The 25,198-nt window shown below is 36.9% G+C and overlaps 1 protein-coding gene across 2 annotated transcripts in view; it reads right to left on the bottom strand.

Moving 5' to 3' along the window:
- The window catches only part of DPYD (dihydropyrimidine dehydrogenase), a 904,243-nt gene that overhangs the window by 285,915 nt on the left and 593,130 nt on the right, over window positions 1-25,198 (bottom strand). For both annotated transcript variants that reach the window (XM_070467755.1, XM_070467756.1), the window contains 2 exons: window positions 24,480-24,548; window positions 10,711-10,794 (listed from right to left, as the gene is read on the bottom strand). In XM_070467755.1, coding sequence (XP_070323856.1) covers window positions 10,711-10,794; window positions 24,480-24,548 — 153 coding nt within the window. The remainder of the gene's footprint in view (window positions 1-10,710; window positions 10,795-24,479; window positions 24,549-25,198) is intronic.

Genomic DNA, 25,198 nt, shown 5'->3' with positions numbered 1-25,198 from the left:
TAGTTCCTTTGTCTGTAATGTAGATGTTTATTTTCCCCCTCAAAGTTGATTGAGGAATGGATGTGATTCCATGCATAGAACGACTTAGCACATTGCCTAGAATAATATGGGCACTATGTAAAATAAACTCAATTTCTACTGTTCATTAAAAAACTCTTTATGAATGTATTATCTTGGTATACACACACACATACATACATACATACATATTAGTGGTAAAGAATCTGCCTATCAATGCAGGAGAGGTGGGCTTGATCCCTGGGTCAGGAAGATCCCCTGGAATAGGAAATAGTAACCTACTCCAGTATTCTTTCCTGGAAAATTCTGTGGACAGAGTAACCTGGCAGGCTACATTCCATAGAGTTGCAAAGAGTCAGACATGACTGAGCATGCACACACACACACATATCTATATATCTATATATATCATGGTAACTTTATAGCCACCTCAAAAATATAATTCCTTATTTACTATTAGGAAAACTGTACACTTCACTTTACCATAAGTCTACAATTTCTATTGAGAGAGTAAATATCTAGTACATTTTATACATGTTTAAGTTTTTAATTGTTTAAAGTAAGGATGGCTCCCTTTAGAGGAAAGCTTTTAATAAGAGTTTAATAATAAGAAATGGAGAAAATACCAGAATCATAGATATCAGTGGATGGACCAGGATTGGAAAGGTAAAGATCCCCTAAGAGCTGCAATTGCATGCGCTTGTGTGCAGTGTTAAGTCGCTCAGTCGTGTCCAACTCTTTGTGACCCCATGGACTGTAGCCCACCAGGCTCCTCTGTCCATGGGACTCTCCAGGCAAGAGTACTGCTGCTAAGTCACTTCAGTCGTGACTGACTCTGTGCGACCCCATAGACAGCAGCCCACCAGGCTCTCCCATCCCTGGGATTCTCCAGGCAAGACAACTGGAGTGGGATTATAAACTGTTTATTTGTCTGAGGCAAGGTCATCAGATGAATAAAGAATGCTTATCTGTTCTGTGTGAGAATGCATCATTCACTACATCATGGAGCAAAGAAGAGAGAGGCAGAGAGAGTGAGAATGCTGAAAATATCATGTTTTCCTGGATCCAGACAATCACGAAGTCAACTTTAACCTTGTATCATCAATTACATAGGGAATATATCTGTCTTAATTTACAAAACCAGAATTTTGGCAAAAGCTAGAAATCTAAGAACTATCTTTCCACTTGTTTCTTCCTTGGAATCTCCATACAATTTATCTTCAGATGCTTTTCAATGTGATCCTTATCTTTGGCATATGCATTTCTCTATCTCTACCATCATTTTCCTAATTTAAGATACAAACCACTGATATTCCTTACTTGAACTATTTATTGTAGATTTTAGCCTATCTTCTCAAGTCTATTCTCATGCTCCTCTATTCTGTCCTCTCAAAATGAAAATATATTCTTATCATATCCACCACTATCACCATTCAACTCACCACTTATTATTTGTGGGGTTATTTATCCAATATATCTCTACTTTACTAAATGGAAAGCTGAGGACAGAGAACATGTCTATTTTTATCACTGTATTCTTAGCATTTCACACAGTTCTTGGTACATTGTGCTACGTGTATGCTCAGCCATTGTCTGACTTTCTCCAACCCCATGGACTGTAACCTGCCAGGACCCTCTGTTCATGGAATTTTTTGGCAAGAATACTGGAGCAGGTTGCCACTCCCTACTTCAGGAGATATCCCCAACCCAGGGATGGAACCCACATCTTTTGTGCCTCCTGCATTGGCAGACAAATTCTTTATCACTGCACCACCTAGGGAGCCCTTGGACATGGTAGATACTCTAAATATTTATTGAATGAATGAAAGTAGAGAAATATTTGGTGATTTGGGGAGTGTTAAATAGGCTCTCTAGAATCTATTTCTCCTAAATAAAAAGGCTATTCTCTAAAAGTTTGAGACAGGTGTAGGATATAGAAGAAGAATCAACAGTGAACAAGGAAAGAGGAATAGAGAACCAACACTATAAGTGAAGAGAACAAACTGCTCCTTCATACACTAAAGCATAACTATAGGAAAAACAGGAATGGAATGCATACTATGGTGTTGCCACACAATTTCTGGTGTATTCAATAAGAGAAAAATCTTGGCAATTGAAAACTGGTAACAGAAATCACATTTGATAGAGGACCAGAAATTTTACAAAAAAGACAAAAACATCAGTATGTTCTTTTTTGATGAGTGATTAACATACAGGAAATGTAACCAAATTTGCAACTTGATCTATCAAGACTTTTAAAGCTGAATACACCCAGGAACAACAGATAGAGAAGAATAAACACTCAAACCATTAACTCTAGAAAAAGTAAAATAGCAAATATTATGAGAAAAGAACTAAAGATATTCAGGACATCTAAAAGTGGTTAAAATTGACAGCCATCTTAAAGTTGATATCCCTTTAAACAAAACTTATTTTTCAGAGTATATATTAATTAATCACATTGATTTTTTTGATGAAAGAACAAAAGCATCATTAGCTCCAAACATGATTGTCATTAAGATTTCTGCAATGTAATTGACAGCAAGACAGACTTCATGTTTGTGTAACATCCATGATTGCCAGTAAGGACCACCTCATGTGTTTAGGGGTGGGGTGGTGGCATAACAGTTCTCTGGGAATGTAGCTGCCAAATTATGGTAACAAAAGCCGTTGAAGTTTCAATTTTGAATCAGTACTCTGAGGCTGTAAAATGCTATGAGTTTGTTAAATCTATTTTCTTTGCCGTACATTTTGGGGGAGAGGGTAATATTTTCACCTCTAGTCAGACAAACCCATGTACTGCCTTCCTAACGTTGCTCCCCTATTCCCAGCTGGAAGACTTAAACTGATTGTACTTTAAAGATTACTTCTACCCCAGTGAGAAATGTGTAAAAACTGTCTCTGAAGTAGAAGTTGCCTTAATTTTACAGTCTTGTTAGAAGTGGTGCCTCTTATGCCTTCCCTTGATTCCCCTTATTTATTATTCTCTCTCTTGCCTTATCTTGAACTCTGCTGCCTCTGAGTCTCTTAGCTCCTGAGTTCTTATCAGTTTTCTGTCCAATCTTGCTTTTTAACCCCAAATTCAGTGTCCTTTATTCCTGGGTCTTTTGTCCATTTTAACATCAAATTCAAGCCCTGTTTGCTAGTTCTTCCAAATATTCTAGGCTACTTGGATCCTATGACTGGACTCTCCGTTTCTTTCCCAATATTTCTATCTTAATAATTATGGTTCCCAACTTTGTTTCCATTTCGCACTGCTGATACCTATTTAGTCTTCAGCGACATTATGCTTTACAAATTGTATGATATCACAGACTAAGTTCATAGCCTATTCCTCACCTTACTCTCACATCCCTCTCTATAGGTCAAAGATATTTTTAGTTTATCTTTGTGCCCTAGTCAACAGACATATAGAAAACTCTCAAATTTACTGTGGTATGATCATCTGAAAGTGATTCATAAAAAAATTTTAAAATGCTATTGCTGCTTTATTTGAGGAATATAACATGATGAGTATAATAAAAACCATACTAAGTTTAAAAACACATATTTCAATGCTTTTCCTGCAACTATTCACCAGGTGGCCCACCTATTTGTACAACATAATTTTTTTTAAAAATGACAGATACATGATTGTTATTATAGATAGCAACAATTTCCTGATTTTTTCCTAGATATTTTTTGCTAGATATTTCCTGATCTAGAACTAACATCTCAGTTAATTAGATTAGATTTAAAGGATGCTGCTTTCTCCTAAACATTTATAATTTTTAAAAGAAAGCAATCATTTTTATATCATTAGCCAGAATAACTAAAATTGAAAAACTAATAGAGAACCAGCTTAAGGCAAAATATTGGCAGCTGTAGAAATGCCTCTTACAGATCTCCTATAGTTATCTACTTATCTAAGTACCCATGTCTATGCAAATGGCTGAGAATTAAAATCAAATAAAAAGTTAGGCAACATAACATAGTGTAAAGCAAATATTTCTTTTTTAATCAGAGATACTTTTCCTCATAAACAAGTTGATAATCTATTTTAAAGCACTTCCAAAATTGTATCACCAAAAAGAAAATAAAAGAAGGCAGGCTAAGTAAAATGTGTTTGGGTAATATCGGATTTTAGTCACTTTTGGCAGGAGCTTATATCATGCAGCCATTTCTGTCTCTCTTCCAGGAATGAGGTTATTTTACAGTGCAGTAATTTCCAAACCTGTGATGTCTCAGGGATCAATCCACAGAGGCACACCTAGCCTGGCCCATGTTTAGCCAATCAGCTCGTAGACCTCAAGTACAACTTTCCAGCCTGAACTTAACATTCATCCATGCTGATTAGTGCAAAATTACACATCATATTCAGGAACAAAGCAGCACTTTTCCACCTATATTTCTTAGAGGAGGCTAGAGTCAGAAAGGGTGAGAGGAATCAAGAACCTGAAATAGAAGCGGTCTCACGGGCACACATCTAACCAGTATCAAAAAGGAAATTTAACTCAGCAGTGATCCTCACCTTAGATCCCCCAAGACATACCAGAGAGAGCACTGTGGCTTCAGTGTATTGTATTTTTACCACTGCTTGGGCTCCTACGTTTGTTTCTGTTAAGATTTCTCATACTCCCAAGTGCCTTCATTTCACCCTCTGGGGTATATAGGAAATGCCATGACTAGTCAGATGTTTTGGCTTTAAAAGTGGTATCTTTATACTGTCCTCTCTACAGACATGCCATGGGAACCAGATGGAGGCAGAGCTATGGTCATTGTTCCCTAGACCTTGTACTGCATGTGAGATTGAAGGTCTATTAGCCCAGCTGCTAGAAAAAGGTTTTATTTCCCAAGGGAAAGGATAGCACATCTGGGGCAATGTGGTCCTCATACTTAGTTTTGGATTCTCTTCCTGGTGACAGACATCTGCTCTCTGGCAAGGGAAAGAGTAATAATCTGTGTTTTATGAAAAATGTGGCATGTTGTAACAGAAACAAATCTTTTTTTTTTCTTTTTTAAAAAGAAAAATACAGAGTTTATGAAAATTAAATTTGGACACAGAACAGATCATGAGGGAAATATCAAAATCTTGCTTTAGGTGATCTTAATATAAATCAATACTTATTTAAGATCATGGGACATATAAGATTTACCACTTTTAAATCTGTTTGTTTGTTTTGTCTAGCTAAATCATCATAAAAGCAGGACTGTATATATATTTCCTGATGGTAACTGTTAAGATTGAGTTGAATATTCCAGTGTTCAGAAATTCTATGTAGAGAATGTATTTAAACAAATGGATGGGGTTGTGAGAAGGCAAGACATAGCAGGTGATGAGAATGGTGCACCATCTTTATTCAGGATTCTGCTCTGTAGGTAAAGTTAAAGCAGTCTTCCCTCCAATTATATACTATCATTTTGGAATTTTCCATTCAAAGGAATTGTCAGTGAACTAGTTGTGCACTATTTAGCAATCACACCTACGATGAAGGCCAAATCATGGCTTGCAAACACTGAACAATGAGAATCCTCTAAGGGCCAGATAAACAACATCTCCATAACTTCTTAGAATTTTCAGGTAAAGAAATCCAAATTCATTGACAGTGATTCAGTCTCTAGGTCACCACAGATTGAAATGAGAGTGTGTATCTAGTTTCTATCTTTAACCTGTTCATATATAACATGTTATTTTTTTCTTTATCATGGACAATTTAATTGATAATATATGCCCAATTAATGAATTAGAGATCATCCAACATAGCATTAGGTGAATTTTATTTGAATAATTTCAGTTGAAACGATATAAATTCCAGGTGGAGAGAATAATAGTATTCAAAAAGGTACAGAGTAGGAAGTTTCCCCGGCAACTGACTGACTTGTTCAGTTGACTGGAGATTTGATTACACCCAGGTGACATATTAGAAAATACTGGCCAGAACACTAGACGGGGGTCAATGACAAGGGCATTAGACGCTCTAGGCTCTGCTAGTTGGTTAGCTCAGACTAAGGCTATTTAGATCACTTCCCAGTCCCAAATTCCTGTCCTCTAAATAACGAGGTTGAATTGGTAAATCTTCAAGGTTCCTTTCAATTCTGAGAGTCTGTGCCACATCATTGACTCAAGGCAAAGAAGAAAACAGCTGCTATGAAAAATAAGGAAAAGCTTTAAAAGTGTATATTCTGTAATGGCAAGGACAAAAATTCATCTTAAGGAGGTTATGTAACTAGTATTATAAAGTCCGGTGGAACATGTTGCCTCCTGCTCTTCTTTTTTGCTATGTGGAAGATAAAATAGGAAGGCAACTTATCCCACACCCCATACCCTACTCCCTACTATTTTTCTTTTGGTAGCTGATGGAGGGTCGAAGAATTTAAAGTATTGCTGGTTGAAGAAGGCAATCTAGAGAATCTTCAATGTCAAGAACCCAGAAAATCAGCAAAAATCCTGGGAAGGCTTGGTTTCAGTATTTTAAGGTTGAATCAGAGAGGTACATACTGATAAAATCCATATTGAGTGAGCACTGTTTACGTGTGTGAGCTTACGTGTGTTTATGGTTTACGAGTGAGCTGCTGTTTACGTGTACCACATAGAGGGTTAAAGGAGCCTAATGAAGCTCTAGTTCTCATCTCCACATGTCAATATAGGTCAAGTGTGGCCATACCTTCTTTATTTCAAGAGATGAAAGAAGTAGATTTTTTTCTTTTTTGTCCAGCCACCTGTTTTTAAAATGTTGGTAATAATTTAAAAAACAAAATAAACACAATAACAATAGAAAGCTATTCAAGGCCTATTCAGGTACTGTGTGAATCTAGGTTAGGAGGGTCTATGAAGTGGAAGTAAAAATATTCAGCATAATTCTGAAAGGACAGAAGAGGAATATTCACTTAATGCCCTATGGACACTTAGCATTTTAGAAAAGAAGATATCAAAGAGATGCCATTTCATCTGCACTATATAGAATTTATCATAGTTCAAGTACCTTTATAAAGTAATATGCTGTCACAGAAATTAGTTTACATAGATTGCACGCAGACAACTTTAAATTTGATTGTGAAGACATCAGAGCTCCCTTATTCCTGAGAGACGAAACACTTACATAGGACGTTCGGGTTTGTTTGGGAGTTTAGAGCTTAATCCTGCTCTTAATTTTAAGTTAATAATGATAATATTTATACTAATATTCAAATACTGATTTATGAGGGACTGTTCTCTGTGCCTTCCCTATATTCAGGCTTACATGCTAACTAAATCTCAGGCCTGGTAGCCATTGACAGATTTGTGACCTGGGGAACATGGAAGGGCAGGTTTTTTGTTTCTTCTTTTTTAATTTGTTAAATGGAATGGAAACTCATCCTACTTTAGAGGATTGTTATGAACTGAAGAAAAGACAGAAAAAAAATTTCATATTGTAATATAACTCTGACTCTTTGGACTATATATGCCACCCAAACTAGAACATGTTTTTACGTTTGCTTGAGCATCAAGTTTATTGGGTGAAACCACTAACTAAAATGGAAAAAATGTGATTGAAGAGCAGGCTGACATACTAAAAGTTCACGGGTTCTATTTTAACAATGTAAAGTACAAAATGTCTATTAAACCAAAACTTTTTAAACAACTTCTAGTTAGATATTCATCAAATAAATAAAATATACCAAAAAGTGAGAATTGATTTGTGTAAAAAAATAGATATTAAATAAATAAAACATTGACTTTCATGCAAGCCAGGAAAATGTTACTGTTTTTAAAAAGAATAACATAATATGCAATTTTTATTTATTTAGTTGTTCTTATTTTACCAATGGTCTTTATGAGTAGTTTAAAAATGACATATTAGCTTGTTGCCTATAATGTCAGCATTTAAAGAATATTACAGCTGGAAGGGGATTTAGAGACCATCTAATTCAAATTCCATATTATAGAGATGGAAACTGATGCTTCAGGAGAGTAAGTGGTTTGATCAAGGTGACAAAGATGGTTGATGGAAAGAATAAAGAATGAGATTACCTTTAAACACTTAGAGAGTGTCCTGCTAAGTGTTTAAGATTTTATATGAAGTTTCACCATGCAGGGAATACACAATTCAAACTCACAGGTCAGCTTGAGATTTTATTTATTTCTATAAGTTCCATAAATATATATGATGCCTCTATGTCATAAAGGTTATAGCCTTTTCTATTCCTATATTTCACAACTTTTAGTCACTATGGGAACATATATAAAGAGTTTAAATTTACATGTATAATTAAACTAATTAAACTCAGGTATAAAAGCAGTGTATTTCACTTAGTTGATATCTGCAAGAAAATATTTGAGATAAAGAAGAAAAAAAATGTTTAGAGAAAGAAAATGTACTGTATTACTATACTCTGTTTATAGTCGTCTTATGGAGCTAAAATCATGATTTCTAGAAACACCAGAAATGGTGACAGTATAAGAGAGTGTTTCTAATGGAAAAATACTCTAGCCATGGGACTAATGTCAGTTTGAATCATTGATGAAGCAAACGTTTCTCAGGCTCTGGCGATACACATAGCTCTTTACTTGGCACAAAGGGAGCTTGTAGCAGACGGGATGCAGATCATACTATGATGAGGAAGACAAATTGGAATGGTTCCTCAGTCTCCCAATACTGGGTATAGTTTCCCCATCCCACCAGCTTGTGAGTGTTTAAGACTATAAACCTTAGGGAGGGAGGAAAAAGCAATAGCAACAGGAGGCAGAGAAAAGGAAATAGGAAGTGAAGGAGAAAATGAATAAGCCCCAGATGTCTTCGTGCCCACTCTAAAAATTCAGAGGTACAGTAAAGTTTTTTCCAATGTGCTAATTGTCTTCCTTCCTGATATCTAAAATATTGAACATGCATGTGTCCCGAGGCAGAGTAACCATTTAAATTATGTTGGAGCAAAATAATTAAATTAGCTTTATGTTTCAATTATACAAGGTACAAAAGAATATAATTTGAAAGAAAAATTCCAAAGTTGGCTAGTAGAATTGGTTATAGTTTTAGATATTATAACTAACAAGAGAAACGGAAATGCTTCTAAATTTCCTTCAGTCTAAGACATAATGGCTTTTGGAACATATGTTTTCCATGAGTTTTAGAAATCTTAATGATAACTGACTGAAAAATTTTAGTACTTGCATCCTCATTCAGCCAAAGGCTGTTTTATGCAGCTAAATAACTCTCTGGAGAGGATCCACCTAAGACATTTAACAGCTGGGTAAGTTTTGAGGTGTTCACAGAGCAAAAGTCTGCTCTAAAAAATAAACTTAAAGCTGGGTAACATTTTCAAAATAATTTTCATATTTGTGGCAAAAAATACATATGAAAATACATCTTTCTTTTAAAACTTAGTCAATAGATTCCCATTTTCCATAGCTGTTCTAATCCATGTAACTAAAAGATATTTGGGAAAGGTGTAAAGAGAGAAACTCGACTCCCTTGGGCCCTGCTCCAGATGTCCTTTTAAGAATGTTCCTTGTTTTAACCAAGTACCTATCTTGACAGACTGACTGCTGCCTAATCACATGACTTATAAAAATTATGATGTAACATAATGATGTTTTCCTCTACAGGTAATTCTGAGGCTTGTTCTCTTACCACACTGAATGATCTTCTGGATAATCTGCTATGAGTGGAGTAGAGAGTATACTTGAACAACATCTGACTAGGCCACATTCTCCTGCTAGTACAAAAGAATGGTTTCTTCCCAAGTCACAAATCTATCCTGAATGTTAATTAAATATTTACAAGGTACTTTAAAATCCTCCCTGAATGCTAATCTGAAAATAGTAACCTACGTTCATTTGAATAAGCAGAAATTTCTGCCTGTCCAAATTAAGCATCTCTGGCCTCTGAGTTTAATTCAGATAATTCTATGACTTGGGGGGAAAAAAAAAAGAAAAAAAAGAACTGACTACCTACTATGTATAAGGCTCCATGTTAGATGTGGAAATAAAACTAAACTTTTTAGGACTAGGAAATTTGTCATATAATTACAACAAATTTGTATTATTTAATTCACATCATTTCCCTCTGGGCTTAAAAGTTAAATTAGATGCAAAATACTCACCTTTTTAGCATTAAGCTTTTACATTGGTCCTTAACATATAACACTGTATCTAGTTACATAAAGATGCAGTATTTTCACAGATTTCCACATTTTATTCATTAAGTTTCTGAAAGAGTTTTAGCATGAAGTTTCCATTTATTGTATCAAAAAATAAAAATATCATCAAAGTCTTTTTGCAACTCCCAAAACACAGTTAGAGAATAATGATCATATGCTAAAAAATGTAAAATGCAATTTGTGCTGTGCCCCATTTACTACAAAATCACTACGAACAATGCATTTTGTACAGTATATTGCTCCAGGGAAAGTGGATCAGCATCAGGAATGAATAAAGAACACTGCATTTGAAATCAGCTAATTCTGCCTCAGCGCTTTTAAAAACGATTTGTTATGATATTACCTCCTGTCAAGCACATAATGTGATATTTTCCTCAATAAAAACTAAACAGTTGCTGTAATTTCAGCTTCTCTAATTTTCTACTTTTTAAGCACTAAATATTTAAACAATGCAGACCTGGAAGTCTCAAGCCAGTCATCTGATCCTCCCATCTTCCTGCCTAAGGTAGAGTAACTGTCCATACAGGAGCCTGTTCTGTCACAGGCATATATAACGGCAGCTGTTGAGGTCCTTACCTGCCCACAAGCCAGGCCCATTCCTCTTTCTCCCATTCCATGTGGACACGATAAATTTAATTCCAGGGCATCTGCTCCAGAAGCCTTTAAGATGAGGAAGGAAAAAGAAAGAAAATGCAAATCTTTAATTGTGTACTAATAGGCTTTCACCACTGATAGTACAACATAGGTCACATTTGCCAAATTTTAACTACTCTGTTTCCTGCACCATGGCTATTTTATGAGGTATATTCTGACTCTCTCAAATGAGGGTATCTATACAAGGATAATTCAGTTCAGTCGCTCAGTTGTGTCCGACTCTCTGCGACCCCATGGACTGAAGCTCGTCAGGCTTCCCTGTCCATCACCAACTCCCAGAGCCGACTCAAACTCATGTCCATCATATCGGTGATGCCATCCAACCATCTCATCCTCTGTCGCCCCCTTCTCCTCTGGCCTTCAATCTTTCCCAGCATCAGGGTCTTATCCAGTGAGTTGGTTTTTCGCATCAGGTGGCCAAAGTATTGGAGTTTCAGCTTTAGCATCAGTCTTTCCAGTGAATATTCAGGACTGATTTCCTTTAGGATTGACAGGTTGGATCTCCCTGCAGTCTAAGGGACTCTCAAGAGTCTTCTCCAACACCACAGTTCAAAAGCATAAATTCTTCGGCACTCAGCATTTTTTATAGTCCAACTCTCACACCCATACATAACTACTGAAAAAAACCATAGCTTTGACTAGACAGACCTTTGGTGGTAAAGTAATGTCTCTGCTTTTTAATGTGCTGTCTAGGTTGGTCATAGCTTTTCTTCCAAGGAGCAAGCGTCTTTTAATTTCATGGCTGCAGTCACCACCTGCAGCGATTTTGGAGTCCCCAAAAATAAAGTCTGCTACTGTTTCCATTGTTTCCCCATCTCTTTGCCATGAATGATGGGACCGGATGCCATGATGTTAGTTTTCTGAATGTTGAGTTTTAAGCCAACTTTTTTCACTCTCCTCTTTCACTTTCATCAAGAGGCTCTTTAGTTCTTCGCTTTCTGCCATAACAGTGGTGTCATCTGCATATGTGAGGTTATTGATATTTCTGCTGGCAATCTTGATTCCAGCTTGTACTTCATCCAGCCCGGCATTTCTCATGATGATTTCTGCATATAAGTTAAATAAACAGGGTGACAATATACAGACTTGATGTACTCCTTTCCTGATTTGGAACCAGTCTGTTGTTCCATGTCCAGTTCTAACTGTTGCTTCTTGACCAGCATACAGATTTCTCAGGAGGCAGGTCAGGTGGTCTGGTATGCCCATCTATTTCAGAATTTTCCACAGTTTGTTGTGATCCACACAGTCGAAGGCTTTGGCACAGTCAATAAAGCAGAAGTAGATATTTTTCTGGAATTCTCTTGCTTTGTCCATGATCCAGCGGATGTTGGCAATTTGATCTCTGGTTCCTCTGCCTTTTCTAAATCCAGATTGAACATCTGGAAGTTCATGGTTCACATACTGTTGAAGCCTGGCTTGGAGAATTTTGAGCATTACTTTACTAGTATGTGAGATGAGTGCAATTGTGCTGTAGTTTGAACATTCTTTGGCATTGCCTTGTTTTGGAACTGAAAGGAAAACTGACCTTTTCTAGTCCTGTGGCCATAGCTGAGTTTTCCAAATTTGCTGGCATATTGAGTGCAGCACTTTCACAGCATTATCTTTTAGGATTTGAAATAGCTCAACTGGAATTCCATCACCTCCACTAGCTTTGTTCGTAGTAGCGATGCTTCCTAAGCCCATATGACTTAGCATTCTAGGATATCTGGCTCTAGGTGAGTGACCAGACCATAGTGTTTATCTGGGTCATAAAGATCTTTTTTGTATAGTTCTTCTGTGTATTCTTGCCACCTCTTCTTAATATCTTTTGCTTCTGTCAGGTTCATAACATTTCTGTACTTTATTGTGCTAATCTTTGCATGAAATATTCCCTTGGTATCTCTAACTCTCTTGAAGAGATCTCTAGTCTTTCCCATTCTATTGTTTTCCTCTATTTCTTTGCACTGATCACTGAGGAAGGCTTTCTTATCTCTCCTTTCTATTCTTTGGAACTCTGCATTCATATAGGTATATATTTTTTCTCCTTTGCCTTTAGTTTCTCTTCTTTTCTCAGCTATTTGTAAGGCCTCCTCAGAGAGCCATTTTGCTTTTTTCTATTTCTTTTTTGGAGGATGGTCTTGATCACTGTCTCCTGTACAATGTCACGAACCTCCATCCATAGTTCTCCAGGCACTCTGTCTATCAAATATAATCCCTTGAATCTAATTTGTCACTTCCACTGTATAATCATAAGGGCTTTGATTTAGGTCATACTTGAATGTTCTAGTGGTTTTCCCAACTTCCTTCAATTTAAGCCCGAATCTGGCAATAAGAAGTTCATGATCTGAGCCACAATCAGCTCCCGGTCTTGTTTTTGCTGACTGTATAGAACTTCTCCACCTTTGACTGCAAAGAACATAATCTGTCTGATTTCACTATTGACCATTTAGTGATGTCCACATGTAGAGTCTTCTCTTGTGTTGTTGGAAGAGGGTGTTTGCTATGACCAGTGTGTTCTCTTTGCAAAACTGTTAGTCTTTACCCTGCTTCATTCTGTACTCCATGGCCAAATTTGCCTGTTACTCCAGGTAGCTCTTGACTTCCCACTTTTGCATTTCAGTCCCCTATAAGGAAGAGGACATCTTTTTGGGGTGTTAGTTTTAGAATGTCTTGTAGGTCTTCACAGAACTGTTCAACTTCAGCTACTTCAGCATTACTGGTTAGGGCACAGACTTGGATTACTGTGATACTGAATGGTTTGCCTTAACAGACAGAGATCATTCTGTCATTTTGAGATTGCATCCAAGTGCTGCATTTTGGACTCTTTTGTTGACTATGATGGCTACTCCATTTCTTCTAAGGGATTCTTGCCCACAGTAGTAGATATAATAGTCATCTGAGTTAAATTCACCCATTCCAGTCCATTTTAGTTCACTGATCCTTGAAATGTCGATGTTCACTCTTGCCATCTCCTGTTTGACCACTTCCAAGTTGCCTTGATTCATGGACCTAACATTCCAGGTTCCTATGCAATACTGCTCTTTACAGTATCAGCCTTTACTTCCATCATCTGTCATATCCACAACTGGGTATTGTTTTTGCTTTGGATTTGTCTCTTCATTCTTTCTGGAGTTATTTCACCATTCTTTTCCAGTAGCATATTGGGCACCTTCCAACCTGGGGAGTTCATCTCTCATTGTCATATCTTTTTGCCTTTTCACAGTGTTCACAGGGTTCTTAAGGTGAGAATACTTAAGTAGTTTGCCATCCCATTCTCCAGTGGGCCACATTTTGTCCAAACTCTCCACAATTACCCGTCCATCTTGGGAGGCCCTACACGGCATGACTCATAGTTTCATTGAGCTAGACAAGGTTGTGCTCCATGTGATCAGTTTGGTTAGTTTTCTGTGATTGTGGTTTTCATTCTTTCTGCCTTCTGATGGATAGGGAAAAGATCCTTATGGAAGTTTACTGATGGAAGAGACTGAGGGCAAAACTGGGTCCTGTTTGGATGGGCTGGGCCCTGTTCACTAAATCTTTAATCCAATTTTCCATTGATGGGCAGGGCTATGTTCCCTCCCTGTTGCTTGACCTGAGGGCAAACTATGGTGGAGGTGATGAAGATAATGGCAACCTCCTTCAAAAGGTCCCATGCAAGCATTGCTGCACTCAATGCCCCCAGCCCTGAAGCAGGCAACTGCCAACCCATGTCTCCACCGGAGACTCCTGGACACTCATGGGCATGTCTGGTCAGTTTCTTGTGGCGTCACTGCTCCCTTCTCCTGGGTCCTTGTGCGCACAAGATTTTGTTTGTGCCCTCCAAGAGGGCTTATGCCATACCCAGGTCTGCTGCCCCCAGAGCCCCTGGGGCAGGCCACTGACGACCTATACCTCTATAGGAGACATTCAGACACAGTTCTAATAACAAAAGCAAATATGTATTGAGTGTTTATGACACTCACTGCTCTCTGTGAGTTGTATTTCTTATCTCTAACTCTCATCCTCCTTGGAATAATCAGGTACCAATTTTACAGATGAGGAAACTGATGCACAAGGGAATTAAATGACCAGTCTGGTTATCAAGTGACACAACAGAGATTTTTAACTCAGGTCTGTTTGATATCATGTTGATTCTGCCCTATACAGCTTCTGTTTTTATAGAAACAAACCTCAGTAATTCTGGATAATTGGTACTGAAGGTAGCAGGGCAAAGAAAAATGTAGCAGGCTAGATGGAATAAATATGAATAAAATTTTAAATGTTCTTTTATCAGTTAACTTTTATTATTTATTAATACTGCTTTCAAATGCTTCAGAGCACTCAAGCATGTTAATTGCCCAAACTGGGAACACCATTCATTGTATTCTACGTTGCTTTAAAAAAATTCAAGTGGAAAATAAGATTGTGATAATAGTTCAAATTAAACCAAAATATATAAAAATATAAATAATTTTTCTCCTCTCTCTTTCAACTTTGTACCTCTAAAGTAATCTATGTTAACAATTTAATGTGTAATTTTCTACTTTTTCTATATGTTAAAAAAAGTAAGGCACACATATAACACATGTATCAGGCTTTTTCTTTCTTCTTGGTTTTGCTCTTTCTATTTTCATTTTTTCTTCTAGTTTTATTCAGATACAACTGACATACGGCACTATATAAGTTTTTGGCGTATAGCATAATGATTTAACTTTAATGCACCATGAATGATTACCACAATAAGTTTACAGTACATCCATCATCACATATAGACACAAGATAAAAGAAAAAAGTCCTGTGATGAGAACTCTCAGGATTTTTCTGTTACATACTGCAGTATTAATTATATTAATCAAGTTGAACATTACATCCCTAATACTTCTTTTGTTATAACCAGAAGTTTAGGCCTTTTGACCGCCTTCACCCAATAACTCTGGTAACCACAAATCTGATCTATTTTTCTATAAGTTTGTTTATTTTTGAATTATAATTTATCTATAATACTATGTTAATTCCTGGTGCACAACACAGTGATTCAATATTTTTATACATTCCTATACATTACACATAATCATCATGATAAGCCTAGTCACCATCTGTCGTCACACAAAGATATTACATTACTACTGACTATATCATGCATTTCATACCCATGAGTCTTTTTTTTTTGTAATTGAAAGTTTGTACCTCTTAATTTTCTTCACCCATTTCTCTCATCTTTTTAAACTGAATCAATTTTATTGTATTTTTTAAAAGTCCATCCTAAGAAACAAGAAGTACAGATAATTTTGTCTTACTTAATAATTAAGTAGGACTCTTTCTTATTTAAATCATTAATTCATACAAATGGACAAATGGGACCTATAGAAATGAACAAACTATTTCACACTAAACATTCTTAAAATAACTGGAGAACCATATAATTCTTTAGAAGTCTTCTGTAAAAACTCTAAGAACAATTAAAACACTTTTTTAAATTTGAGAAATGGAAGATAAACGAAATGATTCTTTTACCTAATGTCTAGAATCTTCAATGCTACCATTTCTTTTTGAGTAAGGTAAGCGTGGCTCAGTTTCCATAATATTATAACATGTCTATCACATCATGGAAAGACTTTTTTAAAAGTTCATTATTTTCTAAGAATATCAGACCTTTCTTTAGACCAACAGCTTTTCTTCAAATCTCTCTTTTCTTCCTAATCATTCATGATTTTTTCCTATTTATTAATTTTAAATAAGACCTCAACAAATAAGTATTCTATCGATAGCTACATCTTTCTTGGTTGACTTTCTTACGTGCCTTTACTCATGAGTGAACCTGATTTTCCTTCTGCACATTTGTGAAAGTTCATTGAATCATTCAGCCTCTTTTCTAACATGGTTTTATTATGGCTTTTATAAATGCTTCATGTTATTTGAAAATTATTTGAATCAGAGTTCGGTGGTAAGCTTAGACAAAGCATAACCTGCTAAACTCTGAGTTCTAATCCTAGATCTCCTAAGGAACTTGGGCAAGTGAGTTAGCCTTCCTTGTTCCCATCTACTCAAGTGTAAGGGTTTCCCAGATGGCTCAGCAGTAAAGACCCCATCTGCCTGAAATGCAGGAGACTCAGGAGACATGGGTTCCACCCCTGGATCAGGAAGAGCCTCTGGAGGAGGAAATGGCAGTCCACTCCAGTATTCTTGCCTGGAAAAGCCCATGAACAGAGGAGCCTGATGGGCTTCAGTCCATGGGGCCTCAGCGAGTTGGACACAACTAAGCAACTAAGCACAGACACATTCAAGTGTAAACTGGAGACAATAGGACCTACCTCAAAACCAGGTCATGTGGGAATCTGCAGCTTAATTAAAAGGCTATACACTGAGAGTATATTTTTTCTTATTATGTCTTAGTTATTTCAAATATTTCTTTTAGACTTATTTGCTTTAGGCTGCTAGTTGAAATGCAGCAATTAACAGCAAAACAATTCAACAACATTTTGGAATAAGCTTTAGGTGTCATTTGTATAGATATTTACATTATACATATTTTCTAAAATGTAAGTGCAAGCTTACAATTAGATTCATAGTAGGCAATAATAACTAACATTTATCGAACACTTACAATATGTCAGACACTTTACTAGGCTTTTTATAATGGATATATCATTATTCCCATTTTGTAATTGATAAAATCAAAGTACAAAGAATTCAAGTGGCTAATTTATTATTCTAAAGCTTGTAAATGAGAATAGGATCTCTAAATCAAGTATTTTAAGTATAGAACCTGTATTCTTGGTCACTATCATAACTTATTAGAAATCAGGTATTCCATGGCTAGAATTGTTTTAACATGATAACAAAACATTACAACTCAACATCTTTCAAGTTTCTAAATATTAAATAGATATTAAAATCTTGTAAGACCACTTATTAAGTTTAGTTTTTTCAGTGACTTTCAAAATTTTTCCCAGCATTATATACATATACAAATGCTAACCCACTAAACATACCCACAGAGACCTTTGAAATGAGGATCTAGGCCTCAAAAACAGATAATCCTGCTCAAAATAACACCAAGAGCTGGGGAATATTCATTTGGCCTCTGCTTCAATATTCTTGTCATACAATGTACACCACCTTAAAAGGCAGTTAATTGTATTTCCAAGCAACCACATGCATTCAGAAAGCCTTAATTGCTGAATTACCATGAAATGTTAAATTAACTGAAACTGGCCATGCATTCTGACTCCTGTTAGTCACAAGCTTTTTAGTTTAGTCACTTAGCCCAGAGTTTATTCTGCCTCACCTAAATGATTATACAATAAAATAATCTAGTGAAGGCAGTGACATAGAAAATTTGCTGCTTCTAATTTCATACATTATCTATTTATCATCTGTTTATCGGCATGAAGTAGAATGATATGTTAATAGCATGGACTATAGAGCCAGATTTCATGGGTTTGAATCCCACTTTTACCACATACTAGCTGTGTGAACTTGAGCATATTATTTAACATATTAGCATATTATTTAACTTTTGGCCTCAGTCTCCTCATTTCCAAAACATGGAAAACAGAAAAGTACCTCATAAGGTTGCTTTTCTAAGGTACAAATAAATTTAATAAAAGCGAATGACTTAGAACAGTGCCTGGACTGCAGTAAATATTATGTAAGTATAAGAAGTTAATCTAGTCTAACCACCTGTCTCACTGTCTATCCATCTATCCATCCATCCATCTATCCATTCAGTTACAATCTCCAACTTGCCTCTCCTCAGCTTTGATCTGAGAAAGAATATAAAGTAGCTATATACACACTTTGGAGGCCTCGCAGGTGGCTCAGTGGTGAAGAATCTGCCTGCCAATGCAGGAGATGCAGGAGATGAGGGTTCAATCACCGGGTTGGGAAGATCCTCTTGAGTAGAAAATGACAAACCACTCTAGCATTCTTGCTAGTATCCTCTGTCCACGGAGAATTCCACGACTGAGTGACTGAACAACAAAACAACAAAAATCCACACTTGGGGCCGGGGGAAGTGGTGGCAGAAAACTATTCTAAGAAATTCTCAGAGTCGTGGTAGTAACGTGATTTCTAAAATTCTCTGAATCATTTTGTAAAACCTCTCAGAGAAATTAGGGAAGCAAAACCACAAACCCTTGTACAATATGTCCAACAAAACGGGGTACACAGTTCTTTTCCTTCTCCTTTCCTCACCTCTCCCTTCCTTATCGATCTCTGTGGTTCTAAAGTCACTGGCTGGGGATGAGCAAGGGAGGTGACTACGAAGTTTGGTGGAAGAGCCACGAGAGGCCAGTGGGGGCGTCAGAGCCTGAGCAAGCGAGAACGACAGAGGGTGGCTTGGGCTGTACATCAGAGCCCGAGTGGGAAGAGAAGTCTTCCATGGGTCAAGGGGAACAAATAACGGACATAAGAGACCAAGCAGCGTAGAAAGACATGAAGCTACATTTCTTGGGGTCTGCTCAGTCAGTCACTCAATCATGTCCAACTCTTTGTGACCCCATGGGCCGCAGCTTGCCAGGCTCCTCTGTCCATGGAATTTTTCAGGCAAGAATACTGGAGTGGGTTGCCACTGCCTACTCCAGGGACACTTCTTGGATTCTCTCTAATTTTCTTCTGTTAAAAGAATACATGAGGCCCACTGCCAACTTTCTACATAGCAACACTGTCAATCAGTCTCAACTATTCAAAACTGGGGACCCAAGTTCTCTGGGATCTTAGACCACTTTGGAGTGGACCTGAGACAAGTAAACACTAGATTGGCTTGGGCCCCACTGGGCACTACGTCTGTGACTATCTCTCATTTCCAAGTAGACATCTATCTTTCCTGATTCTGTTCTGTCCTGCTGACTGTTAGTGTTCAGGGACTTACATCCAACTGGTCCTACGTACTCCTATCATGTACCTCTGTCTGCTTTGTATCTCAGACTAGTTGAGATTTCCTAACTTCAACATCTATTTAATTTTATGAAATACTGCTAGTCCAGATCCTAATTAAAAAAACAAAAATGAAAGGAACCTGGCTTCAAAGTGGTTTATTTGGACTCTCTGCTAGGAATAGTATGGTCACCTGGTTTTGACACCTATGCCTCTCGGCTGGACCTTCCTTGTCTTGGCCTACCAGTTATAGTCAGACCCTTGGCAATCAACCATCAAATCCCTGACCTTCAGCTTTGGATTTTAATCACCTCAAGTTCATGGTGCCAAATCAAATTCATTCTTCCCATTGACTCTGTAATTGCTTCCTTTTGTTTGTCACATGCCTGTATATCAGCTCTTTGCCTTTATTTTGCTTCATTCAACAAATATCTGAGGACTGTCCACTGACCCGTAAAGCCCTGTGTTTGGAATTGGGGGTTAAATAGTGAACCAGATGAGTTCTCCACCGAGACAGTTTGCTTTGTCATAAGAAGACAGGTGAAGAGCTAATGACATCACTGTTAATCACCAGTTTTATTAAATTCTGTGGAGAAAAGGCATGAGCAGAGGTAGCCCAGATTTGGGGGAGGAGCCTGAAGTTCATACAATTTGCAGATACTTCTTTGAAAATAAAAATGATTTAAAAATTAAAAAGAGAAAATCAGGTACAGGGCCTTGGAAGTAGCTTGTATAAGTAAGGGCTCTGAAGCTTAATCTTCATTAACTTTATGATAAACTAGATCCTGAGGATAGGATTTCAGAAGGAATAGGACAGGGGGTTAAACTACTAGTCAGGAGCTCCGAGAGGAGGAAGAGAGAGCATTTCAGCCCAGGGTAATGGCAAAGGCGCTGAGGTACAAGTGTGTTGGAGGAGTAAAAGAAGGCCATTGGAGTCTGGAATGTAAAGAACAAACCCAAGGAGACACCAGGGGAATGGCCAGGTACCAGATCATACAGGTCAAGTTAAGAGTTTTACATGGTAAGAAAGCTAGTGGAAAGACTGTGAGTTGATTGAAAGCAAAGAGATAATGGGGTTTTCAGATTAGGATGGTAGCAACTCATATTGAGGGCTTCCCAGGTGGTGCTAGTGGTAAAGAACCTGCCTGCCCATGCAGGTTAGATAGAAGAGCAGGTTTGATACCTGGGTTGGGAAGATCCCCTGGAGGAGGACAAGGCCACCCACTCCAGTATTCTTGTCTGGAGAATCCCATGGACAGAGGAGCCTGGCAGGCTGCAGTTCATAGGGTCACACAGAGTTGGACATGGCTGAAGTGACTTAGCACACACAAGTGCAATGCATATTGAGCCACACCTAATTTATATGTCTCCTCAAATTTGGTGGCCTTACTTGCCACCCAAGCTTTTGCCACTAGCTTAAAAAAGAACCTTGGTCCCTGTTGCTATCTTCTGCTTTTCTGTCACTGCCAGCTCTCATAGCTCCCTCAGAATGAGAGCAGGACTCTCCACTGAACATGTCAGAGTGGGAGCTCCAGGAGGGCCAGTGCTCTCAACATGCTGTGGGATTTGGCTTCTGAAGCAGCTGCTTAAGGAGGGAAGGACCCACAGCCCAAATGTGCAGAAGAAAGTAAACCTTTGGGGTGTAAAGTGTGACGAGTGAGAAAGAAGAAACAGAAGGAACCAGTAGATATGTCCTTCACTCATCTTCTTCTCTAAACTGTTGTGAAGCAGGATGATCCCACACAGCCCTCCCATCCCACATGGCTGAGCAATTGGCTCCATCTCCTTGTGAAGTGGCAGCCAGCTCTGGAACGCACCACGCTCCATCTGCTTTCCCTTCTTCCCATTGCCTTCACTCCCCTCACCCCCCTTCCTCCATTCTTATTGCTTTGGAATTGAATCCTTCAGTGAAGCATCTTCACATTAATTTTGACTCAGGCTCTGTTTTCTAAGCTAACACCCATTAAGAAAGAAATGGATTCCAAATCTATTCAAATGAGTTCAAGATCTATTTAAGATCTACTATGGGGTATGGTTCAATTTGGTATACACATTTAAACTGTGAACATGTCTACATAGCTGAGGCTATACTTTATTCACCTTTGTTTTGTATGGCCAGAGACTCTGCAAATAGTAAGTGCTTCAGAGATCTTCCTTCCATGGAATTGGAATAGTTTATCAATGTCCAAGAAAATTAGAATAGCATGTGATCAGATACCTGAACCAAAGAAATTGAACCAAGTCTAACAATGCTACTGATTTGACACCAAGCTGTAAAAACTTTTTCGGAGGCTGCTTCTGTTTTATGGTGCTCAAAAAACAAGACAAATTAAAACCAGGTTGAGGAATAAGACATTAAAAACATGTATATTCTGGAGAGTTAGAGTGAAAAGGAAAGTTTGGTTCAACATGGTTCTATTTCCAAGAATATGCATGTGAAAAAAAGGGTATACTGCACACACTGACTTTTAAAAACAGCATCTGGTAGATTTTACCATATTCTAAGAATGTGCTAGGTTTCTTTTTTTTTTTTAACCCCCACACATGGTCTTAAATGTTTATTCAAAATAATACAATAAAATGGTAGTCTCCAATGAAATAAATAATAATGGTCCCTTCTTGTCCAAATTTTCATTCTGATATAGAGTTTCTCTCTCAATCTCTATTTTTTTCATGTTCTTGTACAACTGGATCTGCTCTGCTGTTACACACATGCATTTCTGTTTTCAGATATAACAGTAAAGAGCTGATAGCAAGATTTTCTGAATTCCCTGTTGTGCAATTCAAGAATTAATCTACTCTATAGAGAGGAACTTCATGAATTTAAAGTATATCCATCATCATATTAAGTGATTTGCTGAACTTAAAAGCAATGGCTTGTAGAACAGCTGGTATGTTCTCTCAGATTCTTACCCTTCATTATCACCACCCCCAAACAAATGTACACTGTAAGTAGTATAGTAACTTTGGCTTGAACACTTTTGTTTTTGTTGATTTGTTTTAATGTGGGCTCTTCCATTGTAAGAAAATCTGTTTTAATCTGCTGTGAAGCATGTGTTCACAGAAACAACCAAATACTGACTCTACAATGCTTTACTGGGTGCCTACCATATGAGCTATGATGGAATCATGCTGCCTATTGCTTCCCTCCAGGGGAATATGAAGACCTGGGGATAGTTCTTTCATTTGTTATGCCCTGAGCTGGTCCATATTTCAAAGATGAGAGGGGACTTTTTTTTTTTTAATTGACACTATAGGTCGAACTCCTTGATATGTAAATTGCTCTTCTGTTGAGAAATCTAACAGACTATTTTGACTGAATGGAAGGCATATCTTTTTCCTTTTCTTTCTTTCAAACACACTTTCCTTTCTTTCTTCCTTCCCCTTTTACTCTGATTGATTGCTAATGAGAAACTAGAAAATAATATTGAATAAAACTACAATAAAGAATTAGATATATGTGAGATATTATATATCTCACATATGAGATGTATGAGATAGCTGAGATATATATGAGATAGATATATATTAGATATATGTGAGAAATATGGAAAGTATCTTTAAGCTGTATCTTTATGCATATATAAAAGTTTTTGACTTTTTAAAAGTAAAATTGGCTTATTTAAAAATTACTGTTACCATCTTTTTAAATTCCATATATATGCATTAGTATACTGTATTGGGGAACACATGTAAATCCATGGCTGATTCATGTCAATGTTTGGCAAAAAACACTACAATATTGTAAAGTAATTGGCCTCCAACTAATAAAAATAAATGGAAAAAAATCATAAAGAAAAAAAATTAACACATTATTGACAAAAACACGTTCAGTATCTTATTCTACAGAAGGCAGAGGAGCAAGTAGTGTGATAAAGCCATTCATCATAGTCAGCTTTAAATTGGCAAAACTCATGCCAAACCTGGGCTCTGTGGAAAATTTCATGGTCAATTAGGCAAATACATGTGTAAAATGGACCCAGCAACAAAGATCATGAAGCCAATTACTGATCATATTTAATTTCATCCCTCTAAGTTCCAGAAACAATTTTTGCCCTCACAGATCTAAGATACCCAAATAAACTGTACAATCACAATATTTAAATGTTATAAAAAGCTTTATAACATTTTATAAGGCATAGCTGTTAGTTCACAATTATTGTTAGGTTTAGTCTTCACATCTTAGAGGTTTTCAAGAAACCCCAGCTACAGTGTTTTTCACGATAGGGCAATGGACATAAGTACATAATTTTAAGCATGTATTTTTCTATTTGAAATAGAAATTTGAGGCACATGGTTAGTTGTTTGCATTTGTGCAAGATTCAATTTATATTACAGAAAACTCGCTGACTAGTGTTCCATTCAGGAGCATTCTGTCCTACCATTTTATGCATGTCTGTATTCAAACTAGAATAGTATTAAATGAACCTTTTATATTTTAAATATTCAAGAGCTTTATATTCAAAATTTCTTTTCCTGCTGTCAAACTAGCTTGCCTAAAGGCAAGGTAAGATCAAGTTAGACTCTCAAAGGTAGAATTAAATTTTATCATGGCATCCATCATAATATACAATTTGCTTAATATGCAAATAAAGGGTATATGGAGTCAAAGAATAAAGGATTTTTAGGCAGTGTGTGAAATCTAAGGGACTACTTTTATAGAATAGATTCCTTTTAAATTTATATTTCCATCATTTTAATGAAAACACAGGGTAAACAAATTGTAATAGAAATGTTTTAAGTTACCATTTTTCACTCAATTTTTCTTCTACTGGGTTATTTTTCATGACAGCTCTTTATTTAAAACTAATAAAAATAGAAGAGAAGAAATAAAATAAATATAAAGAAATCATTACCTCAGCCTTTCTGGAGAGTTCCATCCAGTCATTTCTGTTGTAACTGCACATGATGCTAGCAATCACAATCTTTAAAAAGAGAAAGGAAAGAAAAATTAGTTCAAATAGTTTTGTCTTTGTACACAGGGGTCTATGATATTTATATATATATGTTTATAATGGTAAATTATATCATAAAAATTAGTTTTCCACCTGCTGAAAGAAATCAGTAAATTACAGCATGGAATTATAGTGAAGCAAAGGATAAGATCTGGGGCTTCAGACTTAGGATAGAGACTCTCATTTACTGTCTTTGAATGCTTGAGCAAGTTACTTAACTTTCTGATCCTCAGCATTCTCATTTTTAAAATGGAGATAATAATACTGACTTTGCCAACCTCAAAAAGTGATAGTGAGAATTACATGAATTTGCATATGCAAAAAGAGTTGTTTAACTTATACAATGAGGTAGTGTGTGCGTACTCAGTCACGTCCAACTCTTTGTGACCCCATGGACTGCAGCCCAGCAGGCTCCTTTGTCCATGGGATCTTTCAGGCAGGAATACTGGAGCAGGTTGCCATTTCCTACTCCAGGAGATCTTCTTGACCCAGGGAATGAACCCTGGTCTTCAGCATCTCCTGAAGTGGTAGGCAGATTCTTTACCACTGAGCCACCTAGGAAGCCCATAATGATGTAGAAATATTTATTAATGTAATTACTGATAGAGCTAAAAGGTTTC

This window comes from Odocoileus virginianus, chromosome 5 (assembly GCF_023699985.2).
Source record: "Odocoileus virginianus isolate 20LAN1187 ecotype Illinois chromosome 5, Ovbor_1.2, whole genome shotgun sequence".
Lineage (NCBI taxonomy): Eukaryota > Metazoa > Chordata > Mammalia > Artiodactyla > Cervidae > Odocoileus > Odocoileus virginianus.
Note: the sequence above shows the minus strand (reverse complement) of the source record. Positions and strands in the feature narration are given on the sequence as shown.